Raw genomic sequence first — 24,421 nt, forward strand, 5'->3', positions numbered from 1 at the left:
AGTCCTAGCTCAATAAATCAAACTGCGTTGGAGTTGTTTGAAGTTGGATTTTTATATCTATTGATGATGCCAGGCTAGCAGTTTCCACCCACTTCCAGTCTTCATGCTAAGCTACGCTAAGCTAACCAAGTCCTGGCTCCAGTTCCACACAGACGTTACATTGACATCCAATTCAAAATCTCATTCTGAGATACTTCTCCAAGATACTGAACTATTCCTTTAGCTAGGCTAGCAGTTTCCCCCGACTTTCAGTCTTTGTGCTAAGCTAGGCTAAACTGATCGATACAAAACCAAAGAGATAAAACCAAATAGTCTCAAAGAAATACCAAAAATAAGACGAGATGTCCACATAACTTCGTAACATTAGCTTAATGTGTTTGGTAAAAACGTCTCAAGTAAAGGTCCACTTATTAACTTTGTCAGGAGTTTTAGCAGGCAGGGGACCTTGACATGAATTTTATTTTGTCAAACTACTGTTTCCAAGGTCAAGATTAAAGTTAATGTCAGATTGTGTTTGTGTTCCCTCAGAACAAGAGCTTCTCTTAATTTCATCCTTTATCATTAAATTCATTTAAGTTAAGTGATATTTTACATATTTCTAATTATCAACAAAACCCATGTACAGAGCCAAACAAACTGCTAACAAATAATGTCTAAATCCAAATGTGGATTAATCCGCTGCTTAAAATAGTCCCCAGCAAAAACCCTACTTCCTGCGGTTACAGTAACATTTGAAGAAAAAAAAATTACTGTGACCAGCTGTTTAAGGAAATTACTGAGCCTTAAAAAGAAAAATAAATGAACTTATATAATTGTGATTTGCCTCCATTTTAGTGTAATTTGTTGACAATTAGAAAAAAGTAGAACAACAACACTCCAAACTAGCTTTGTTTCTTTACACCTGTTTGGTCACTTATAATTAAAATCAAAATTTTCAGGCACTTTCTCCAAAGTTTGGGGGAAAATAGAAGAAATTTAAAGCCTCAGAAACATCGTAAAATCAGATTAACCAAATAACAAAGAATGCACTTAACGTCACAAACTGTTTTTAACAGTGGAACCAGTAAATCTTTTCCTGTAACTGAGATGTCTGACGAGACCGAAACAAGCGGGGCATCACGATATCCAAAGGTTTTAAAGAACAGAAGCGTCTGTACAGAGTCAACGGCTAAAATAGCAAAAAAATTATAAGACACAGTTTTTGGAGTTTTTACAGTCGGATCTCGTCATCTCACACTGATTGGTTTCCTTACAGCTCCTTCACAGTATTGATCGCAGTGAAGTGTTTGCATAATCAATTAGTCGGTCGTCCTGAATTGTCACAAATGCTTGAATACAAAATTAAATCGAGCTGCTTCTGTACACGGGCAAGTTCATTTTGTTTTTACACGAGCTGTACACGGATGAGTCCTGTCGATGAGTTCATGTGATCATATGGAAGCTCATCACCGCCGAGAAAAGAAAAAAGATAAAGTGTAGATGAATAAAAATACTCAAACAAGTCACATTTATGATATAATAAATCAAAATTATGACATTTAAAGTCAGATTTATGAATTATGAGTCAAAGCTTTTCAAATTAAAATGTTTGACTTGTGTCACAATTTGTGTCACAATTTTCAGTTCGACCAAGTCAACACCTTTAAATACAACTTTTTTTTACTTACTTCACTTTTTTAAGAATCAAATTATGAGTTATTAAAGTCAAAATATATATAAAAAAGATATTCTGACTTTTAGTAAAAATTATGTGGTCAAAATAGTCAAAAGAATTATAGAAAAAATTGTGATAAATAAAAAAATCTGACTCTGTGGTTATGTAACACATATTTAACTTTAGTCAAAATTAGATTTAGGGTCAAAATTTAAGATACTTAAATTTTGTTATGTCAAAAGTATGAAAACTTAAAGTATAAAAAGAAAATAAGTTTCACTTTTTAAGTCACAATTGAGATTTGCATGGTCTTAAAAGATATAAATTATGATAAACAAAAATACCAGCAAGTCAGAAAAATGATACGAACAGAACATTGTGACTATTGAAGTCACAATTTCACCTTAATAGACCGAATCCCAATGTGTTTTTACAATAACTTCCGGGTAGAAAACCCCTGCATCACGTACATTAAAAATGAAATGGTGCTGAGAAAACTCTGCCTCAATAAGTTAATTTTTAGCCACCTAAAAAAGCTCACAAAAAAAACAGTATCAGTTCAAGTGTACTTTACATTTAGAATATTATATTAGTCTTTTCCGACCAGTAACTGAGGTCGTTATTAGGGATGCACCGATATGGATTTTTCAACCGATTCGATAACCGATAATTACGCATATTTGTATTTTAAAAATAAGTGTATAACCTGTAGTTTATATCACCTGAGGATAAGAAAGGCAAAGATGTAGTGAGAAAATATGAATGATTAATTATTCCATAGGTCTGACCGAACCAAATCAAACTGACATCACTTGCTAACGCTAACTGCTAACAGTTCAGACTCTTCCATACCTACCAAAACTAGGCTGTGAAAAACAGGTAAATTTTCTGGGGTATTGTTGAATGGCCTACGCTTATCAGCTACGATTCTAATTAGCAGAATAATGCATATTATTAAAATGTCCCATTATCGTCCCGATATATATCACACACCCCTAGTCGTTATATCGAATCCACCAGAGTCCACCGACTAAAACGGTCAATTTACAAAGACTGCGTTGCTGGTCCATCACTGCCTCAATTGGTTTGTATATAAGGTAAAGCAGACGAAATATTCAGTTGTAGCATACACTCACACAGATATTGAATTTCTAGATGGATAGAACACGTTTTGCCTCGTCTACAGCAGGATATTGTTTAGCTCGTGTGCTTCAGTAGATTTGGTTTATCAAATTTGATAACAAAGGTCGCACCGCCATGTTTAACTATATATCTTTAAATGTTACAGTTACGGCTTGCGACGAAAGTTTTACATTTCTTCACAATTGTAATGAATTGCCAGTTTTCTACCCGGAAGTGTTTGTTGTTGCTGACATGACGTCACTGTTATTCGGTCTGTAAGTCAAATTTGTGCGATACAAAATCAAAATGATGTGCCGTATATGAACTTTGATGTCGTGTCTCATACTTCTGACTCAATGAGTATTTTTACAATTTCTAACTTTAACTCCTTTTTTTCATTTTCCGGCAGAAATGATCTTCCGTATTTAGTTTCCAGATGGGAATGAAGATTAAAAAAAAAAACAGACCTCGGAACTTTATTTACACTTTTTAACATCTTATTCTCTTATTTACATTTTGTTCCTCCATTTTAAGTCCATTTCCATCTGAAAAATATTTGTCGTATTTCCAGGAAACAAAAATACTCCGTGGACTTCATCGAGTCTTCCATTTCAACACAAACTCATCATGAAGGGGCTGAAATGTGAGTATCTACATCCCATCAGGTCACAAATATAAAGAGTGGCTGAGATCATATTTCATGTTAAATTAAGATTTGAGGGAAAATTAAGTCTGTTTTGAACTAAACCTGAAAGGAAGAGGCAGATCGACTCGGGCTGTATGAACGTTTCACTTCAAACATAAAATCCTCAACACATTAAAAAAAGAAAAGAACTCATGCCACATTTTAATAAAAATAAAACAATTCAGCCCTTATTTTCTGTCCATTCTGTGGCAACATCCAAATAAACCTCAACTCTAGTTTTGAAATGTGGTTTCTTACGTGAAGGTTCGACTTCGGGTAAAGCTTCGTTTCAGGTGTTCAGATGGTTTTCAGGATAATTACCAAATGTTTCCCGGACAGGCCGCGTCCTCTCCCACAGATCTGTGTTTACCTCTAAAAGCCCTTTCCACTCGACGCCACAAAACATCTCCACGTGTCTGATCATCAGTCGAGCTCCTTTAGTCCTCGTGGACAGCTCGTCTCATCAGCGGCAGGAGGGATTTATCCGTCCGCCAAGCTTCTGTCCACGTCCCGACTTTAGACAGATTTTGTTATGCGTTCACTTTTTAAGTGCAAAAGCAGCTCCTATGCTAAGGTCCTTTTTTTTGTTGTTGTTGGTGTGAGTGGCGAGTGCATCCACTTCCTGTGAGTGTCCTTTCAGTCCAACGTGAACTTCCAGTTTTATTTCCTACAGCTTGGCTCGCTGAAAGAACGCCTGCACAGACAGAGGAGGATTATAGATAAATCAAATATCAAAGCTGAAAATCAATCAATCTCTTTATTGATTATAGTAAATGCACTCGTACCTTAATGTAGTTTTTCAGGACTTTGATGTCCGGCTGCTGAAGCACTTGACAAAGCTCCTGTAATAAAGTTCACAACGTAAGAAACTGGAACCATCATTATTACTGCTGGCCTCTCCTGGTGGCTGGGGCCCTGAAAGCTTTCCCTTTTTACCCCCTTATCGGCGGCCATGTTTGTTCTGTTCTGGAACTCAGCACTAATGTAAAGAGCACAAGTTAAATGAAGTTTCTATCCCAGTCTGATATCTGTCAGGTCAATATGACGCCCCCAAGCTGGAGCGCATTATCAGAAAGATAATTCACTGATTTTCCCCCGAGTGGTCTCATGTTTTACCTGTGAGATTTCAGGTGACACCTGCAGAGAGGGCAAATACTCCTGCTGCAAGAACTGGATGAACTCCGGCCCCTGAAAGAACAAATACAACTCAACAACTGGGAACAAACTCCTTCATATATCAAATAAATAAGTAATACTTCAACATTATTCTACTTTCTTTTCTCAGAACTGTTTTTACCCTTTTGAGATGAATCATTTTCAGCGTGAGCGCACACTCCGACAGCGTCTGAAACACAAACAAGAGACGTGAGAAACAAAATCAAAATCCTGTGTTTGTCGGCTGGACTCTGGCAGAGGAACTCACCAGGACTGTCTGAGCGTCCGAGAGGTCAAAGGTCGGTTTGAGAGGAGCCAGGAAACACGCAGGAACAATGTGTTTGTAGATGAAGTCAGGGAATCCCACCATGCCGTCTTTACCTCCTGCAGGTTTCATCAGAGGACAACAAAACGTAAAAACAAAGACACACTGACGGGGACAATAAAGTAAAATCATCGCCACCAGTTTGACTTCTCACCCCACAGCTCCACCAGTTTGGAGAGGATGATGAAGCAGGTTTTCTGCGCGATGGGATCGGGGAAGTCCACGGCTCCCTGGATGATGGTGAACACAACTCGCTCGATGTTTTCTGCTCCTGAAAAACAAGAACGAAACGCTCACTCAACATGACATCAAATAACTTCCAACTGTGGCGAGAATGTTGACGATCAGTTAAATTAATCTGCAGAGGAAACAGGGTGTCTACAGGTGTCAGACACTTAAATCCAATGCTTTTTAAGACCTTTTCAAGATCATTTTAAACCAGATTTAAGACTGATTTTTGGACAAATCTTTTTCTTAATCAATCACTGCAATTTTAGTATAAAGGTAAATAATATATACGCAAGTGGCCTCGTGAGGATGTAGCTTTACTGTAGGAATATGGTTATTAGAGTGAGTTAGGCCAACAGGTCAGTGCAGGTATAAAGCAAAGAGACAGTATTAGGTTTCAGTGAAATGAGGACTTTGACACAGAAGAGCTCGACTCATTTGACAAAAACAAAATTAGATACTACGTAAGATGTGATTAAGGGCCTGTCCCATTTCTACCCCTTCAATCTTCCACTTGGTATTGAGTGCCTTCGTTTGTGAGATAACCCTTGATGAAGGAAGTGAGAAATATCAGGGTGGAGATCTTTCCCTAAGAAATGAGACAGCACTTCATGCAAATCGTCACGCATAGTAGCGACGCAATGAAAATGCCAGCTCCAGCGCTTGTGTTGTGGCGTGTGCTATGTTCATTCTTCTCCGTCTGATGAATCAACAGAGAAGAAATGCTGAAAACAGGAGGCGCCTGCGATGTCTTATAGTTCTGATCGATTTTGTTCAGGTAACCCCCAATTTCCACCAGATGCGTGTTGGTTGCGTCTGCGCTCCGGCACGGCAGCGGAGCCGATAGGATTCAGTTCTAATCAATGTGTGTGTTTCCACCAGCTGTGGCTGTGCTGCATTCCAGCTCCGTCACAGCTGCGGCGCTCCAGAGCCCTCCGCAACAGATACGCAGGACTTCTATTTTTGCTGGACGCCGGAGCACAACGCAGCAATTCAGCACAGAGCAGATCGTGCGGGGCAGGAAGTCGTGCACAGAAATAAAATAAAACACCCGATTAATTTTCAAAATAAAATACAGTGTTCACACGGATCATATTTCCCTGCACTACACCTGGAAAACTACATAATGGGCGGAGACAGGCCTGAAGTCAACAGGTCAGAGGTTTTCAGACGTCATTTCACCCCGTGAACACCATGGATGAGGAGATGTTAATCATGGCGGTGCACCGAGATGTCTTCCGACGGAGCTGCACCGCTCCGCACAGCATACGCAACCGGTGGGTGTTGACGGATGGCGGAGCACGCAGCAGATAACCAGCGCTGCCGTTCCGCAACGGACACGCATCCAGTGGAATTCCAGCTTAAGTCGATATTTTGACGCTGTGTTCAACAGAGTTGCTGATGAGTTTACGCTAGTCCAACCATCTGTTGTTTGTATAGCCTACATTCCGATCGTACAGTAACAAATTGTTTTCCAAAACTTGCCGAAGTTGCTGACTTGCAAGGTGTTCTGGGAAATTTCATCTTCCACTTCGTTGAAAGTGTAGGTCGGGGCTCCCTTGGAATCTAGGGCAGGTTTTAAGTGTTGGAAACAGTCAAACTACCTCAATTCTGTTTTAGGACACCACTAGCCTAAACATGAACGCACACAACCAAGTGCAAATGGGTATTTCTGGGGGAAGTGTGGGTATTGGGACAGGCCCTAAGACCTCACAAATTCAAAACTGAGACTATTTAAAAGCTTTTAAGGCCTAAAATTTATTAAAAAAAAAAAAAAAAAGAATTTTGAAACTTTAAGAACCTCTAAAAAAAATTCACATCTTCGTCGTGGGTGCTCAGGTCGTTGAGGCGCAGGTTGAGCAGGTCTAGACTTAATTTCAAAATCTGCATAATTCTAAGTTACAGTGGACTACTATTCTGATGGTAATAATAGAAATTAAATCATGAACAGTTTTCTGATACCTTATGAAATCCTCATCTTCCCTTTCTCTCCGAGAGTTAGATGCTGTCTGTACAGCTGGTTGGCTTAGCGTAGCATAAAGACTAGAACATGACTCGATCGCCTGGTGTAAAATGCAAAATGTAAAATGCTACATCTGGCTAGTAAATCTAGCCAGTCACTTGCCTGATCAGGTAAGTCGTAAAAAAAGGATTAAACACATTGTATTTTCCCGAGCTGATGATATAGGTGGCTAAGGAGTGGGGCATCTTGCTTCTTTCTCATCTTTGTCGAGAGTTGCACATGCACAGTACTGATAAGGCACTTGTGAGAAGATGGCGGCAGGTAAAGACAACGTTTATGAGCTGAAAGGCAAGCGGGCGTTTTCAGTGTAGATGGGTGGAGTTAGAGGATGTGGACAAGACTGTGACAATGTACTGTGCAGTTTGCTGTGCGTTTGAGAACAAGGCAGATAAAATGGGGTCATTTTTCAAAGATAAGTCAAGTTTCATACACTAACTTTAGTCTTTGTGATTATTTAATAATCGCTTATGAATAAAACAATAGGTATAGAAGCAAGTGGAAACTGACTTCAGCTAGCCTGACTCTGTCCGAGGGAAACAACATCCACCTATTTTCTTTAACTATAAATGTTAAAATGTTATTTTGGTTTTTTTTAAATGGACACCAGAAGTTCTGCAGTTTCAGCTCCACATTAAGAGCACACAATAAACCTCAGATCACCACAAACAAACACTCAAGTGATTGGGATATAACTCACCCTGATTGGCCATGACCTCGTTCATCCCACTTCCTGTGATGGTCTGGATGAAGGCGAAGTAGCTCCTCCTCAGCATCTGTTTCTCCAGAGCTGCCGCCTGGTCGTTTTCCTCCGCCGGCCGGGCCAACACCTCGAAGATGGCGACCACAAGCGGCATGAAGACCTGCTGCAGGAAGGGGGACACCTGCCGCTGCCGTGGCAACAGGACAAAAGGCTTGTTAAATCACCCTGCGGCCTCACAGCTGGTTATCAGATTATAAACTTGTAACTGTCTCTGCGGTGATTCTTGTGAGTACCTTGAACTTGGCGGTGATCTGGCTGATGAGCGGGATGAACTCCTGCAGGTCTTTGGCCTCGCAGTCCTTCAGCATGTGCTCCGAGGCGGCGGGAATAAAGGGCAGCACCTCCTCCTCCATACAGATGATCATTCGGTGCAGGAAGGAGCGGACGGAGCTGCGCAGCGTCCCCCGCTGGACGGGGCAGCTGAGTGCAGGCAGGAAGGTCTGCAGACAGTCTCTGTAGACCTCAGTGCAGCCGCACTGCTTCACCGTCTGCTTGTTGCTGAACGCCTTGCTGGTGCGACTGCAGACAGAGAGGAGAGTTCAGCCGTTTGTTCTCAGACACTGATGTAAATGATCTGCTTTCAGCTTCTGATGCTGCAAACCTTCAGGTGCTGCAGAGACACATTGTGGTAAAGATCTCTGAGCGATCAGTTAAAATGTCTGGATCAGATCTGTATCCTCACCTGGCGAACCCGACAGCGTGGCTCAGACAGTCGGCGAGGGCGGCCTGCCTCTCCTCCTCCGTCTCCTGTGACAGTTTGGCGAGCAGCAGGCGGAAAGCGTCCATCAGCGGCAGCAGCAGGCCCCTCATCAGCGCCTGCTTCCTCTCCACCGGACTCTCTCCGTTCACGATCAGGATGCCCGCCGTCTCAAACATGAATAGCTGGTCGTCGCTGGTCAGCAGCGCTGGGAAGCCATTTTCCTGGACGGACAGGGAAACACATCGATGATGCAGATAGGACGAACAGCACTCAGTGGATGAATCAATGCTGACATGTTGATACTTACAGGAGGAGCGAGCTCCAGCAGGTCCTGGATCCTGGTCAGGATGTCCTCGATGAAGGCATTCATGTGTTTACTGTTGACAGAACATCACCAACGTCAAGACCAGAAGAGTCAGGAAAATAACTAAATCATCTCAATGGATCCTTCACTGCTGTCAACAAATGTTTCTGTCGCATTTGGCTCACTAAAGAAAGATTATGATTGTATCTTGTCTTTATTACACAAAATCTAGCAAGATTAATAATAACTCAGTGTGAACAACTTACAGTCTTCTTCACACAAACTTATCTTGTACGATAAAGACACTACGTCATTTTCTTTTGCTCATAGGAAATTTGAATATCAAGATAAACCTGGGTTGTTATCCTGTGCGCATTAGTTACTAGCTCGCTCACAAAAGACATCTTATTATTAATATATCCTGTTATTTTGTGCCCAAAGGTTATTATGTTGTTCACACAAGATATCTTGGCATCAGAATATTAAATTATTTTGTTTTCATGCAGTTATTATCTTGTGTGCACAATACTGTTTTGGGGCTTCATACAGCAGCTGTGCAGTTTATACAAATTTGTTGAAGCTGATCTTGTTGAAACTCTAAAAATGACCGTAACAAAATGCTTAATATGTGTCTCAAACATTAGACCTGGTTTTATTGTGGCATGATTAGCAGCCCTGTACTGTCCCTACATGCATGTCTTGATTCAACATCCTTGTTAGCACAGTCCATTTCTTTGCTATTTATTCTCTCTCCCTATTTTATGGTGTCATTTTTATTTCCGTTATCACTCGTTAAAGTTTTTATTTTAATCAAAATTAAATTTGAACCCCCCATATTGCTTTTATAAACCGATAAAAAGAGAATTACAAAATAAGAAAAATGACCATAAAATTGAATCAACACTTTTGATAATCTTTAAAAATCCAAACTACAGTTGTGCGTGGTCCCTTCAGGATTTTGCTGTCTTTTTTGGGATTGTTGTGGCCACAAATGTCTGATGTCACTGCTTCTTTTCTAATGCATGCTGCTCTGTATTTAGGCATGATTTGTTTTTTTGCAATGCATCTGCAAGAGCTTGTGAAAACTGCACAAATAGTTGTTTTTTTTGGTGTCATTCATTACAAACCGAAGGCAACTTGTTCCAGTATGAATGAAACTGCACTGTTTGTTTGCACTGAGTTTGTGATTTAAACATATTTAATCTAACTCACCTTGATTCTTTCAGCATGTGTACTCTATATGCAACAGCCTCCATCATAGTGTTTTGTCAACTGATGACTTTTGTTTGTGTTCCACCACAACGCTGCACACAGTACAAAACAGTTCACCCCCACTTTCATGCAGAACATCAGGGAACTGCCTTGCTCGACCTTTAGCAGTAACGCTTACATATGTGAGGCGTTTGTGTCGTACATGTCTGCATCTTCACAACCAGAAAAACAGGAAGTGAGTTTGGGGGACTGCTATGACTGGAGAAACTCCCGGGAAACTACAGCGACTGGTCATACTTACTGAAAAGTTGTGGTGATTGGACAAAATTGGAATTGCATTCATTCATTTGCTATGACTAATTATCCTGCTAGGGGTCTTGGGGGGGCTGGAGCGCATCCCAGCTGACACTGGGTGAGAGGCAGGGTTCACCCTGGACAGGCCACCAGACTATCACAGGGCTCAGACTTTAGGCCCGTTTCCACCGCAGGAACTTCGGGGTAATTTTACGGGGCCGGGGCCGTTGGTGCGTGTCTCCACCGCAGGAACCACCCCCGAAGGACAGAGTTCCGGAACTTTTACAGGGGCTAAACAAGTCCCTGCCTCGGAGTAGGTACTCAGAACGGCCCCGAGAGACTCCTGGCTGGGGCTTGGGGATTACTTGGTGCTGATTGGATATACTCAAGGCGGGATGTGACGTCAACAGAAAGCGACAAAATAGCCGGCATTTTTAAAACTCAGCAGACGAGGCCAGTGTTGCCAACTTAGCGACTTTGTCGCTATATTTAGCGACTTTTCAGACCCCTCTAGCGACTCTTTCTCAAAAAAGCGACTAGAGACAAATCTAGTGACTTTTTCTGATGTTACTGAAGACTTCTGGAGACTCTGTTGTGAGAGCACGTATCATTCTTATTCTTCTCAACGAGCAGCGGATGCTGCCGTGGGCCCTTCCCTCGCCCCAAAGCACTCACAGACGGCCCAGTCCTCCCTCCCAGCAGCAGTCAGAGAAGGAGATGTTAACCCATCCACGTCCAGACTGCAAGTGAATCGCGCATGCGAGGAACCGCCGCTGGCTGATCCCAACCTGGTTTACAGTCAGGACGGGACGTAAATGTAAAATTTTCTTTGTCTAATATAAATCACTGAAAGAAGGTTCATTTGTAGTTCTAAACATATTCAGGGTGTTTTTTTACTCAGTTTTTGTCTCTCCCATGACGTTATTCCTACAGCAGCCATTACAATTACATGCATATGGACAATTATGCAAATTAGGCAATGATGTCATTTAGTGACTTCTAGCGACTTTTAGGACAGCCAATAGCTACTTTTCTTACTGAGGAGTTGGCAACAGCGGATGAGGGTTAGCTCATTCATAGCTTCCTCCGCCATGTAAACGAAGAGACACGCCAGAAACACAGCAACCACCTCAGCTCCTTCCATAAGGGATAATGTATAGTGAGCCGGTGACTGTTGAAAAATAACTCCTGACAGGGGAATGGAACCCCGACGTGCAGCGGAAGGGAGTTATTGTTCAACTGTGAAAAAGTTTAGCAATATACATGTATATATATCACATTTTTCACGTCACTATCACCGTTTGGACTAATCTGGTGTTTGTAAAGTCTATAAACACAATGATTGAACAAACATTACTATTTCTGTGTGCACGTTTTGTAATTAATAACATGGTTATCGTAGATTAGCTGGGCTAACCGTTAGCTGTTAGCCGTTAGCGGTGCCTGTAATAACTCATTAACTCAATAAATGGCCCGTGAAAAAAATATTTTTTCCAGCGGATATCTTAGTTACAACATGATTGAGCTAGCAAAGCAGTTTTGTGTTGCTATGTGTGGTATTTATTCAGTTTTGGGAAATCACGATGTCTAGAAAGCATCAGTGGCTGCAGCTGACAGGGACAGCTAACAGCAGCAGCAAAGCTAACATCAGGATGTCATCTGTTAAAAGCCTCCTGTTGTCGGATACGACATGAAACTACTCCAGTTAGCTCAATCATGTTGTAACTAAGACATCCGCTGGAAAAATTATTTTTTTCACGGACCGTTTATTGAGTTATTGAGTTATTACAGACACTGCTAACGGCTAACGGCTAACGGCGTCCCTACGCCCCTACGTCGCCCCGGTCAAAATGGTCGCGCAACAATTACATCACATCCAGAGCCCAGTAATTTTACAGGAACCTTCCTCCTACTCCGCTCTCTCAGTGGAGACACGGCGGTTGAGAGGGCCGAGTGAGAGGACGTTCCTGTAGTAGTTCCTGCCCCCAAATAGTACCAGGAACTTCTTCAGTGGAAACGGGCCTCTAGAGACAGACAACCATTCACACTCACAGTCACACCACTTAGTGAGTGTGAGACGACTGAAGCTGGACTCACTGCAAAGTCTTGATGAATCTGGAGAAGAGGTAGGCCACTCTGCTGCGGACCTTTGGGCTGTTGTGTCTCAGTCCTCGTTGGTCCAGAAATGCCATCTGACAGTGAACACAACACAGCTTTATACGTGTTCAGTCACACACAGGTGACAGTTACTCTCACAGCACACCTGGAGTCACTCACCAGAACATTGGGGATGTGTTGAGGCTCCACGATGAAGAACTTATCATATCGGACGACTGTTTCGAAAAACTCCAGAGAGACGGAGCTGTGCTGGTAGCTGCTCACGCCGCAGGACACCAGCTGAGGATCCAATAAGACAAAACATCTGTTACTGTTTAGTTTTGGCCACATAGGATCTCATAATGTGGTAATGCGCAGCTGATAATGAACAGAACATGAATTAATGAGTGATGTGACTGACCGTCCTCATCATGTCCTGCAGGGCGCTCGTCTTTGCCGTGTCCCCGGAGAAATGAGCGCCGTGAGATGCAGGCAGGGCTTCACCCAGCATGTACAGCAGCCTGATGGCCACCTCCACCTCCATGAACGGAGCCGTCTGCCAGTTCCTGACACACAAAACACCACATTCTTTACCCACTGGCAACTCTTCTTCCCTTTTAATGAACGAATGAATAGAAGTGTGCTCTCACTGCATGGTGTTGGTGAAGACCCGCCGTACGGCCTCCAGCAGCAGCTCAGGAGACACCTGAGCCAGGCGGTCCAGCAGCATCTTCAGCTGCTTCCTGTACTCCACGAACATCGCCTCGTCTTCGCCCTGACAAACACAATCACAAGATCTGCTGCTGTTTTCATGTCCTCAGGGAAAAACGGACGACAGTCAGCTGCTGAGAATAAAACTCACCTCGTTTTCAAAGTTGTACTCGTCGTCATACGTCAGTTTCTTCATGACGGCCAGCATGACCGCCTGAGGTGGAACAGACAGGGGTATTAATTATTCTAAACCTCAAACAGACGATTAAATACCTGACAGCATCGTTTATAATCAAAGACTCACCTCAACGTTTGCTTTCTGCTGGTCGGTCAGCTGGGGGAGCTACGAAAACAAAACAAAACACATGTGTTAAACATATTTCTACAAACAACAACAATAACTATTTCAAATATAACTCACAGAGAGCTCAATCTCAGATGACTGGACTAACTAAGGGTGAGTAACACTGCCTCCTCACCTGTTTGAGGACATGCAGGTATTCGTAGCAGAAGCCGACGATGTTGGCCGAGATGTCGTCGTCCTCGTGTACCAGCAGCTGCAGCAGCAGCGGCACTTTGTTCTCTATGGCCTGCAGCGTCTCCGTGCCGTCCTTCACGTTACCGGACTTGATCAGTTTGGTCCAGCTGAGCACCAGACTCTGACCCATCCCGTTCACCAGCCGCGAGAACTTGGCCAGGAAGTCCACGTCCTCCTCCTGACGGGACGGGAAGAGGGAAATAAACGGCATCAGGAAATGCATGTGAACTCTGGGTGTGAACGTAAACATGTGGCTCTGAAGTAAACCTGGACTCCTTCTGTCTCGTATCTGCACTAAGCTACAAACACAAACTACAAAAACTGTTGTATGAAATGACTCTGTATTAACGCTCCTTTTCACATTATGATGAGATATCATCATGTCATTCCTCATTATTACACAACACCAGCTGATCTCATTACCACTTTTCTTCTTCTCTAGTCTTCATGTCACTACCAATATTTGAAATAAAGCGGCGCTCTGACAGGTCGAACCTGTTCCACGTTGAAGAATCCAGCAGACTGCAGGACTTGGCACAGAGACTCCACCAGCTTGGTTTTATCCACAGGGTCCATCCCTTTGTTGACTATTTCAAACAGGCAGTCGCAGGCCTCCTCTCTGAGCTCCTCCACTGACATCTGACTCAGCAGCAGATTCACAAATCTGAGAACACAGAAAACACTACATGATTACCAATAAAAAACTGTAAACTGATGTCAGTCAGTCGTTTGTACGGAGAGATTAAATGAAAAGTGAAACATGAGAAACACACATGAAACACCAGAATTTAGTTTCCACAGTTGGGCTGTAACACTGTGTGTTTCCGCCTGACTTTATTCACATGACTTCAGTGTGCAACTTTCTTGTTCCGACTCTGGTACGCATCTTTTATGCTACTGACTCTGTGCAACTTTCTTACACAACCTTCTTTATGCGACTTGATTATTCAATTTTATTTATGCACCTCTGTTTCCTTTGTGCAACTTTTTTAATGCAGTTTTAGTGCGCAACCGTATTTATGCCACCTAATTACACAACTTTCTTTATGTGACTTTGGTACGCAACTTTCTTCGTTAGACTTTAGTACACAACTTTTTTTATGCACCCGTTTGGTGCATAACTTTGTGTGACTTTGGTATGCATTTCTTATGCTACTTCCTTTGTGCAACTTTCTTTATACGACATTGGTGCACAACTTTATTTATGTGACTTTTTTACGCAACTTCCTTAATGTGACTTCGTTATGCAACTTTCTTTTTGCACCTCTTTAGTGCGCAACTTTCTTAATGAGACTACAGAGTGCAAGTTTCTTGATACAACTTTATATAAATAATTTTCTTTATGCACTTCTATGGTGCGCAACTGTCTCTATGCGACTTTTGTATGCATGTTTCTTTATGTAATTTTATTACGCAACTTTCTTGGTACAACTTTAGTGCACAACTTTCTTTATGCACCCATTTGGTGCACAACTTCCTTAATGTGACTTTGGTATGCAATTTCCTTTTTCCACCTTTTTAGTGTGCAACATTCTTGATGAGACTATAGTGTGCAACTGTCTTTATATGACTTTATTACTCAGTTTTCTTTATACAACTCTATGGTGCGCAAGTTTCTTTATGCAACTTTTGTACACAAGTATCTTTACTTCAGTACTCTACTTTCTTTTTGCGACTACAGTGTGCAACTTTCTATATGCCACTTAATTACTCAACTTTCTATAGGTGCCTCTTGTGTGCAACTTTCTTTGTGTGACTTTTGTATGAAAGCTTCTTTGAACGACTTTGATTCACATCTTTTAGGCTACTTCCTTTGTGCAACTTTCTTAAAGTAGCTTTAGTACGCACCTTTCTTCATGTGACTTCATGAAATGATTTAAGTGTAAAACTGTCTTAATAAAAAGTATTTCATACATTGTTACACCTCCATTGGACAAATACAGAAAATCTAGTGTTTCAAAAATGGCCAGTGATGCTAGTGGATCTGTTGGGACTATGAAAATGATTTTTCTATCAATCAGGAAAATAATCAATAATCACTTGAATAAATCTTGTGTTGCTGTGTCTGTTTATTCAAATCAACCCCCACAGTTTGTTTCTTGTGTTTCTGACTGAGGTGACTGACCGGTCGTTGGCGATGAGGTTAAGGTCGATCCATGACACGAACGCTCCGACCACCTCCAGACACTGACAGGTGAGCTCTGGGTGGGAGTGCTGGTAGGTCTGCAGGATCTGGAACCAGGACTCCACCAGGCTGGGGATGCACTGCTCCCGCATGCGGTCTTTGATCAAGGTGTTTCTACGAGTCTCCTGAAGGAAAGATTCAGTACGATTAATCAGAAGAGTCTCTCAGCTTAAATTACAACTTCTCCAAGTATTCAGAGAACATCTTACGTCAGGTAAGTGGAGGATGTCTCTGTCCACCACCTCAGCATCGATGGCCATTAGTGTCCTCAGGTAGATGTCGACACCGTGAGGGTTCAGACCCACCAGGGACAGGATGTCGAAGAAGAATTTGGGCCACAGAGTCAGATACTCCATGACGAAGGTGAGGGCGAAGACCTGGGCGGCCTTGTTCCTGATGAACGGCTTCTCAGGTTGGGCGTTCATCAGCTGCAGTCAACAAAAAGGGACCGAAACACGTCAAAAGCTGGCAGGAGATTCTCATTTTGAGGTATCTTACAAATAATCATATATTTTTATTCAGTTACATTTATTTGGTACAACATTACAGAAGTTTGTAACTGCATATTTGATCATTTCTTTAAAATATATATAATCTTGGTAATGGAAATAAGTATTTTCCACCATATCGTGTCGTGTCGTACCTGACACTGGAGCCACTTCATCAGAGTCTCTCTGATGAGCTGCTGCTGAACTGCACTCAGTCCAGCATGTCTGCAAAAAACAAAGGATAGTAAGAATGTTGAGATTATTCAGATAAATCACACACGTTTCTGCAGAACAGATCATGAACCAGAGCTTCTTCCTCCTCCTCCTCCTCACCTGAACTTGATCTGATGTTCCAAAACTTGGAAGCAGAAGAACTTCACATGGTCATCACTGAAATAATACACAGATGAAATAGTTTTAACACATCTGAAACTGTACGAGAGTCAAATCATTCTGTATCGAAGCAGCAAGAATGATTTCAGCTTTACATATGAATTATAAAGCCTGTGTCGTGGATGTGACACTCACTTGTAAATCCCTTTAGCGAGGGCCTCTGCACAAACCTCCCAGGCGTCCTGAGACTCCTTCAGCTGCTCAAAGTATGCCATGGCCTGAACAAACACACACATCAATAAAATACAGTCATTTCACTGTCAAATCCATCATTATATAATCTCTATAATTGCATCAATATTCATCTGCGCACACTGTGATGACACACAGCTGGTTGAATATGAGCAAAGTTTCCCTGCTTCCCTTCACTGGTTCCTGTACAGCAGGGTCGGTCTTTGTTTCACTGTTATAATCATTACAAAGCAAAAGCAGCATGTGTGTACATTCAGCAGGCTATATCTTCAGTAGCTAGCTAGCTAACCCTACACTTTTCAGGGTTTGATTTTGGTTTTGGAACAGGGAAGAAACGTATATCTTTTTCCAACCTCTCCAGGTAACGAGTATCATTAATACACGACGTGCCCCAGGCACAATACTTAACTCCAAATCCACAAAACCAGCCTGAAAATGAAGGAAATCTGAAATGATGGAGCACAGCTGTGTTGTTGACGGACCCTGGTCTGAGCCGGCCTGATGCTACATTATGATTGGCCAGTCTGCCTCTGGGGGCGGGACTTAGCCGAGGGTCAATTCCATCCACTTGCTTCAGTTTAAGGCCCTGTTCATACGATTCCGTATATTTCTGAAAACGGTTATCTATCTTTGCGTTTTTCCTCGAAGAAAACAGAGATTTTCAAAAACGGCTTCCAAAGTGAAAGTTTTTTAAAATATCCGTTTCTATGGAGAAGTGTAAACAGGATAGACACAGTTTTTGGAAAACGATGACGTTGCAACCCAGTTCGCGCATGCCCATTAGGCGCCCGGGAACCACAACAACAATGGCGGATATGTGCTGGGTTGTTTACGTTTTGTTAGCACTTTTGGGACTACTTACGAGATTACAAATTAACTTAGCACTGCTGCATCAACACCACCGCTACATCGGCGCACAAAGACATCTGCTGTGCCAAATATTAGTAAGTGCTAACTATGCTACATAAGGCTAAAATGTAGTTTATCATTGTTTTTTATCACTAGCGCCATATGGCATATCGCCACCTACTGGCCTGGCATGCTAATTGCAGCAAAAAGTTGCTGTTTCTGTGTTTTTGTGTAAACAGGGATGTCGTTTTCACAACTGATCGTGTAAACCCAGAATCTTTTTTTAGACGGGATAAATAAAAGGCCTTTTTTTTAGTATCGGTATCCATGTAAACAAAGCCTCAGACACAGAAACTGTGCAGGTGTGCAGGACCTTTAATGTCACTAACAGCAACACCTGGGATTTTCCCACTGTGACCAGTCAAACTGGCTTCAGTGAAAAAGGCTTTCACACTCAGCTCTGTCTGCATGTAAACTGAAAACTGAACTTTTCCCCTCCTTTAAAACAAAAACAACTTTAATTTTACTAAATTCCTCAGTTGATAGGAAAAAGCAATGATTTAAAATACTCTAACAAACACGCCTGGGGATGAAGTCAACGATATGTCAAATACTGGAGTAGAACATTCTGAGTATGTGTAGTAACTTGTTTTCCTTTGGTGGCAGAAAAACACAAACAATCAGGGTTACCACAGGTCTGAGAGCAAAACCGATGTGTTACATCACTTCAAACAAGGGCAGCTAATTATTTAAATACAGTTATCTTTATTAATTTAACACCTTACTGTCCACCATTGTTGTAGTTTGAATTTGTAGTTTGTAGTGAAAACAGACCAAAACTTAGAGAACTTCCAGAGAACTACCATCCATGACCAGATTAACCCTTTCGTGGGCCCCTACTGGCCCTCGGCCTGTGGCTCACTGCTTCAACACAAAGAAATCCAAACAGTGTAATGCAGCAGCGTCCTACCCTCTGCCTGTAGCGGGCATCGGCGTTCGGGTTGAGCCCCAGCAGGGCCTGCTCGTCCATGATTGCAGCGACAGACTGGCAGGCCATTCGTGGGTTAGCTTTCCTCCAAGGCTGGTTCTTTGCTCTCTGCTGCTGGCAGACAGATTTCTCTCATCTGGGAACAAGACGGGGAAAAAAACGGAGGTGAAATATACCGAGAGCATTCATCTCTGCTACGTCTGCTATGCTATATATCATGACAACACAATAATAATTTATTTACAGAGTCTATTTTTCTACCTGTTATGTAACAGCAGGTTTTAATTTCAACCATATTTTAATAATCCCACAGATGTTTACAGTTTCCTTGAATCTGTCTGAATAAGAAAATGTTAGTCTGGGGTAGAGCTGGGGAATTAATCCAGCTTTATTTTCACTATGATTTTGGCTTCCAGCGATTATGAAAACAAGATAATTGAGATTAATAAACAATTATTGCATCCCATTCTCTTCTGCAACAATGCTTTCGCTTTCTCTTCCAGTGCACCCCTTTCTGTCCTAAAAGCCCAAACTGACTCTACACAAGGCTGCATCATGTTTAGTTAACCTCAAACAAAAATAATGAAAAAAAACAACCTTTTACCAGTGTAATTTTGTTTAATCATCGTATAATTGTGACTGTGTTTTTGCTGTAATCAAGCCGTCCTAGTCGGGGGTGAAACTAGCATGCAGTCTGTGAAAATGTTGGATTTAAATGCTGGTTTCACCCCGAACACACGACTTATTTAACAGCAAGAGAGCAGACACCTGCAGAATCACAGCACCACCACTGAAAGTGTAATTCACAGATGAAGAACAGCGACGTGACATCTCATCTGAGGTTTTCAAACTAAGGGAACATTATGTGGTCGAATTAATACCCCAGTTTGTGTATTAACATTACTTCACATCAGTATCTCTAAAAGACAAATACTCAACAATGTTTGAAAAACAGAAAATCATTCAGCAGCACTTCCCGCTGTTCTGAGAGTATTTCAAAAACCCTCAAAAAATCTGCTTCTCATCCCGACACAAAACACATTTTTAACCCGTTTCTCAAGTTTGGGACCGTTTCCCCTCCAGGTAACCTCCACCCGACAGTTTAACAGTCAAAACCTGATTGAAAGGTTAAAAATATATTTCATCGTTCAGTAAACAGAACATTATTTAACCCAGATGGTTAGAGGAGCCTTTGAGGAATCTGGAAATATCTTCAGAGCAGCTGTACGGTGGGTTTAACTTCCTACGAGATGTTTTAAAGACTGCCATAAAAACTAACGCTTTGTTGTGTGACTTAATGCATGAGAGGCTAATTCAACATGATACTAGTGCTGAATAAAGACCAACATTTGCTTACAGTTATTCAAAGAAGAGTGTGATAAGCAGTGGTGGAATGTAACTACGTACATTTACTCAAGTACTTCGCTTAAGTACAAAGTCAAGGTTGAGTATTTTCCCTTGATGCCACTTTAAACTTCTACACCCCGACATCTCAGAGGGAAATATTGTACATTTTCAGAAATTTGAAAATCAAATACTCAATTCTGTTTTTACAGTTAGTGTCTGTGATATGTGTTGTAATTTTGGTGATTTTTAAATGAAAAATGCATGTTTTCTTTTTAACTGACAACATTTCAAAACTTTTCAAGGACCCTTAATGACAAATGTGTCTCTTGTGCCACTTGCCGGGCGATTTTCAAACATATCAGATTCAAACTCAATTCAAACACAGGCTGGTTTCAGGTAGTCGGCGTACATGAAGAGAGAGACGGAGTGTGGTGGGAAAATCAAGAAACACAGGTGATGGTGAGCAAAATATCACAAATCGATGCATGTGTTACATAAGATGGAAGACTATCCGTGAAAGATTACTGTACTAACTTCAGTACACACAAAAAACGTTTCCATGACTTTCAGTACGGGTGGGAATCACCAGAGGATCCACGATACAATATTAACACAATACTTGAGTCACGATACAATATTACTGTGATTTTAAATGTGTTGCGATATGCTGAGTACTGTTGTGATAAATTATATTGCTTTTTATTACCTTTTTCCAACTGTAAATTATGTCCCCAAAGATGAACTTTGTCAACATCTGTTTTATCTAATAAGATAAAAGTTTTCACTTTGTTCATCTCACTTCAGCCATTTTTTTTTGTAGCAGCAAACTGTGTCTAGTGGACTGATAAAGCGACTGATGATATTATTCTAGTTGGCTACCTAAAGTTTAATTTGTATTTGTAATATTAAAGGAGCTATATGTAAGAAATCTAAAGCAAATAGTCGTAAAATCCTCCTAATATGTCGCAGAGACTAAGGAGTAATGTTCATATAACATACTGATCTCACCGACAACAATAGTACAGCCAGAATATTCGCATTTTAAAAAAAAATTTTACGGTCTGCAAATCATGTTTATGTTTTGAATTTGTGTTTTGGCCTGTTGTCGCCACCCACCGCCGTCTACCAGTCACGCAGTCAGTAGAGTCTCAGCATCAGTTACAGTTACGACTGAGCTACAATGGCTGACGGTGCGACTAAACCCAAATGACCTCGTTATGATTCCCAAAAACGCCAAGACAAAACTCGAGGCAAAGCGAGGGTCTATATAGGAGATGCTTTTGAACGGTGGAGACGGTTTAAAGCGGAGAAGAATTTGAAATCGGATGTCGAAGTGGCTACTCTTCTCCTCGACAGGTAAGCTTTAGCCAAAGTTGGCTAACTAGCATCATAGCTAGACGGGGATGGACATTTCGAATACTTTCAACTGTTATTCATTTTCGATCATACATTGTAGCCCATGTGCAGGTGGGTCATCGACCCGACTGTTTTTTTTTTGAGAAACAAACATTAGCAGCACGGCAAGCAGCATTAGCATTAGCAGTGTCCCGGTACATAGCATTAGCAGCCGGCTCCTCCTCAGCTGTATCCTGGCAGCGGCGTTAGCAGCAGAGAAGCCGGACTTGCTCGAACGGTCCGCTGGAAAACCGAAGATCAAGGACGCGGCGACGCGGCCCTGCCACGGCAGCCGCCCGTGGGCAAACAAATCAGTCTCCAGCGTGCCGCTGTCCAGCAACCTCGAATCTGTAGGGGAGGGGGAGCGGACACGACTCGCGGCAGTATTTTGAATTTGAGTGCAGTAACCGTTTTGGCCACATTCTTACATACAGCACCTTTAATAATGTATATAATTAAAAAAAAATGATACTTGACACTGTGTGACGATACGATATTGCCACACAAAAATATCGCGATACTAAGCTGTATCAAATTTCTTCCCCCTCACTCCTAACTTTCAGAGATTTTTACTAATTCCATGACCAGCTCAGTGGCCTAGTGGTAGAGTGTCCACCCTGAGACTGGGAGGTCGTGGGTTCGATCCCCGGCTGGGTCACACCAAAGCCTCCCTGCTTGGCACTCAGCATCAGGGGTTGGAATTGGGGGGTTAGATCACCACATGATTCCCATGCACCGCACCGCTGCTGCTCACCGCTCCCTCAGGGGATGGGTCAAATGCGGCGAACAAATTTCACACACTCAGGTGTGTGACAATCAGTGGAACTTTACTTTAACTTTTTTCCAGACCTGAAAAATGTGATTGTAAAATTCCATGACTTTTCCTGGTTTTACATGGCTGTGGCTGTAAAATAAACACATAATATAACAGTTTAAATGTGCATACCTCCCCTAATCCCAAATTAAAAACAGAAGTCACTCGCCAATGCTTAAAAGATTATATGACAGGGCACTCGGTGGCTTAGCAGGTAGAGGAGGCGACCCTATACGGAGGCAATGTCCTTGCCGCAGCGACCGTGGTTCGATTCCAGCCTGTGGCCCTTAACTGCATGTCATCACCTCTTTTTCTCCCCCCTTTATGCTTAGACTGTCCCATCTAATAAAAGCAAAAAGCCAAAATATATCTATAAAATATATTAATATATGTATTAGACACGCCTTTCTCACCTGTGCGCACACATCTTGATTTCTCCACAACTGTCTTTCAGACTTTTTACACACACTTCAATTACAAAAACTGGGTAACATTTAAATTATAATGTGGTATTTGTTCAAACCCCCAAAACCCGTCTGTTTAGATTCCTTTAAAGGCCTTGGGTCAAAAATAATTCTATATTTCTGAGGCAGTTTTCATACCATAAAACTTATATTGCTGTATCTATTGTAAGGTTTTGAATGCAGGACTTATTTGTACTGGAGTATTTCCACAGTGTGGTACTTCAGTTCAGGCTCTACATACTTCTCCCACCCCTGGAGATAAGTCAATGAAGTGTCAGGTGGACAACATGGCTGCTGTGACCTGGTTGCGTGACACAAAGTGTCATCCAGGTGAGCTGACTGACATGGATGGAGTGAATTGGCACTGGTTTGTGTTGATGCCACAAATGCCTCTAACATGACGAGTCACCACTGACAGCTGCTGTTTCCTTTCACCTGCATCACAGTACGTGTGAACAGAGGATGGAGAGGAGGAAGAAAACATCCTGACAGCTCATCTTCATCCCACGATGCAACACAGCGTCAATACTTTGAGCCTCCATGTCACATTTATCACGTCAATAGCATTAATAAAAACACACGAGCTGAACATTTAAGCGGTTAAATGGCGACATGTATGACCTGGGCTGTGGGTGACAGTCCGACCACTCCTCAAAAAGTTCCCACCGCAGTGCTACATGCTAACAACTTCACTCCCATACAAAATAGCTGACTGCTGCTAACTCAAGCTAGCGTTAGCATGCTAGCTCCTGAGCTCGCCCGCCTGCTGATGTAATCCTGACACTTTAACAAGCATTAAAACCAAAGTCGACACCGGGAAGCGTTCACCAACCTTCACACGGACAGTGTGGGATAAATAAAAGCAGTTAAAACGTGTTTTTTCTTTCTCCTTGTTTAGCACGCTCCGGTAACGTTACCTCAATCACATCATCGCTGCGAAAATCTCACGATGACAAACTCCGCTGACGTTAGCCGTTTTTTATAAAGCTATAAACGCGACAAAAACAAACAGCACATTATCAAAAACTCACCTTAATGAAAACTCAATCGGGCAACGTTTCCTCCTCCCCCGTCAACTCATCGCGGAGCAGCAGAGAATCATCCAGAAATCAGTTGCATGTCGGCCGGACTCACACGACAGAAGCAGCGGTGCGGCGTGTCCACTCCGTTAACATCCGGGTCACACACACCGGAAGTGATTCATACGTTGGTGTAAAAATATAAATATTAATTATGAAAATATGACATTTTATATAACAACCCCAGTCATGTTATAAGTGTTATCTACGGTGCTATTCGTGTTATTTATGCCATATCCATGACGACAAATATTTGCTATTTTTAAACTGCTAAAGTTAGCTCACTAGAGGCTGAAGTTAGTTTCTGATTCGTCGTAAAATGAAAGGAACATTTCTCAGACTAATAATGTTGTTACTCCTCTTTAAAGTTGCGAAATTGGCGCTCGACATTGAAGTAAAAGCCTTAATACAATTTTAAA

The 24,421-nt window shown here is 41.9% G+C and overlaps 1 protein-coding gene across 1 annotated transcript; it reads right to left on the bottom strand.

Moving 5' to 3' along the window:
• Nucleotides 1-3,519: 3,519 nt before the first annotated feature.
• Nucleotides 3,520-24,097, bottom strand: xpot (exportin, tRNA (nuclear export receptor for tRNAs)). The gene is made up of 25 exons (XM_033614429.2): nt 23,955-24,097; nt 18,886-19,039; nt 17,010-17,092; nt 16,815-16,871; nt 16,637-16,706; nt 16,203-16,421; nt 15,934-16,118; nt 14,304-14,472; nt 13,750-13,986; nt 13,575-13,613; nt 13,422-13,484; nt 13,210-13,334; nt 12,981-13,125; nt 12,740-12,859; nt 12,560-12,654; nt 8,960-9,029; nt 8,635-8,873; nt 8,186-8,471; nt 7,890-8,079; nt 5,096-5,212; nt 4,885-5,000; nt 4,759-4,806; nt 4,578-4,649; nt 4,247-4,303; nt 3,520-4,155 (listed from the first exon to the last, which is right to left on the bottom strand). Exons 2-25 carry the CDS (start codon nt 18,970-18,972, stop codon nt 4,129-4,131), a joined length of 2,916 nt encoding a protein of 971 aa, XP_033470320.2. The 5' UTR covers nt 18,973-19,039; nt 23,955-24,097; the 3' UTR covers nt 3,520-4,128.
• Nucleotides 24,098-24,421: the final 324 nt, after the last annotated feature.

Source organism: Epinephelus lanceolatus, chromosome 23 (genome assembly GCF_041903045.1).
Source record: "Epinephelus lanceolatus isolate andai-2023 chromosome 23, ASM4190304v1, whole genome shotgun sequence".
In the NCBI taxonomy this organism is placed as follows: Eukaryota; Metazoa; Chordata; class Actinopteri; order Perciformes; family Serranidae; genus Epinephelus; species Epinephelus lanceolatus.

What these genes read in the sequence shown, in the direction of transcription:
- xpot (XM_033614429.2), bottom strand. Translation starts at nt 18,972, where the DNA reads ATGGCCTGCCAGTCTGTCGCTGCAATCATGGACGAGCAGGCCCTGCTG. An exon ending in TGAAGTGGCTCCAGTGTCAG is followed by an intron (nt 16,422 to 16,636) that starts GTACGACACGAC and finishes TGTTGACTGCAG; the next exon opens with CTGATGAACGCCCAACCTGA. An exon ending in AGTACAACTTTGAAAACGAG is followed by an intron (nt 13,335 to 13,421) that starts GTGAGTTTTATT and finishes TGTGTTTGTCAG; the next exon opens with GGCGAAGACGAGGCGATGTT.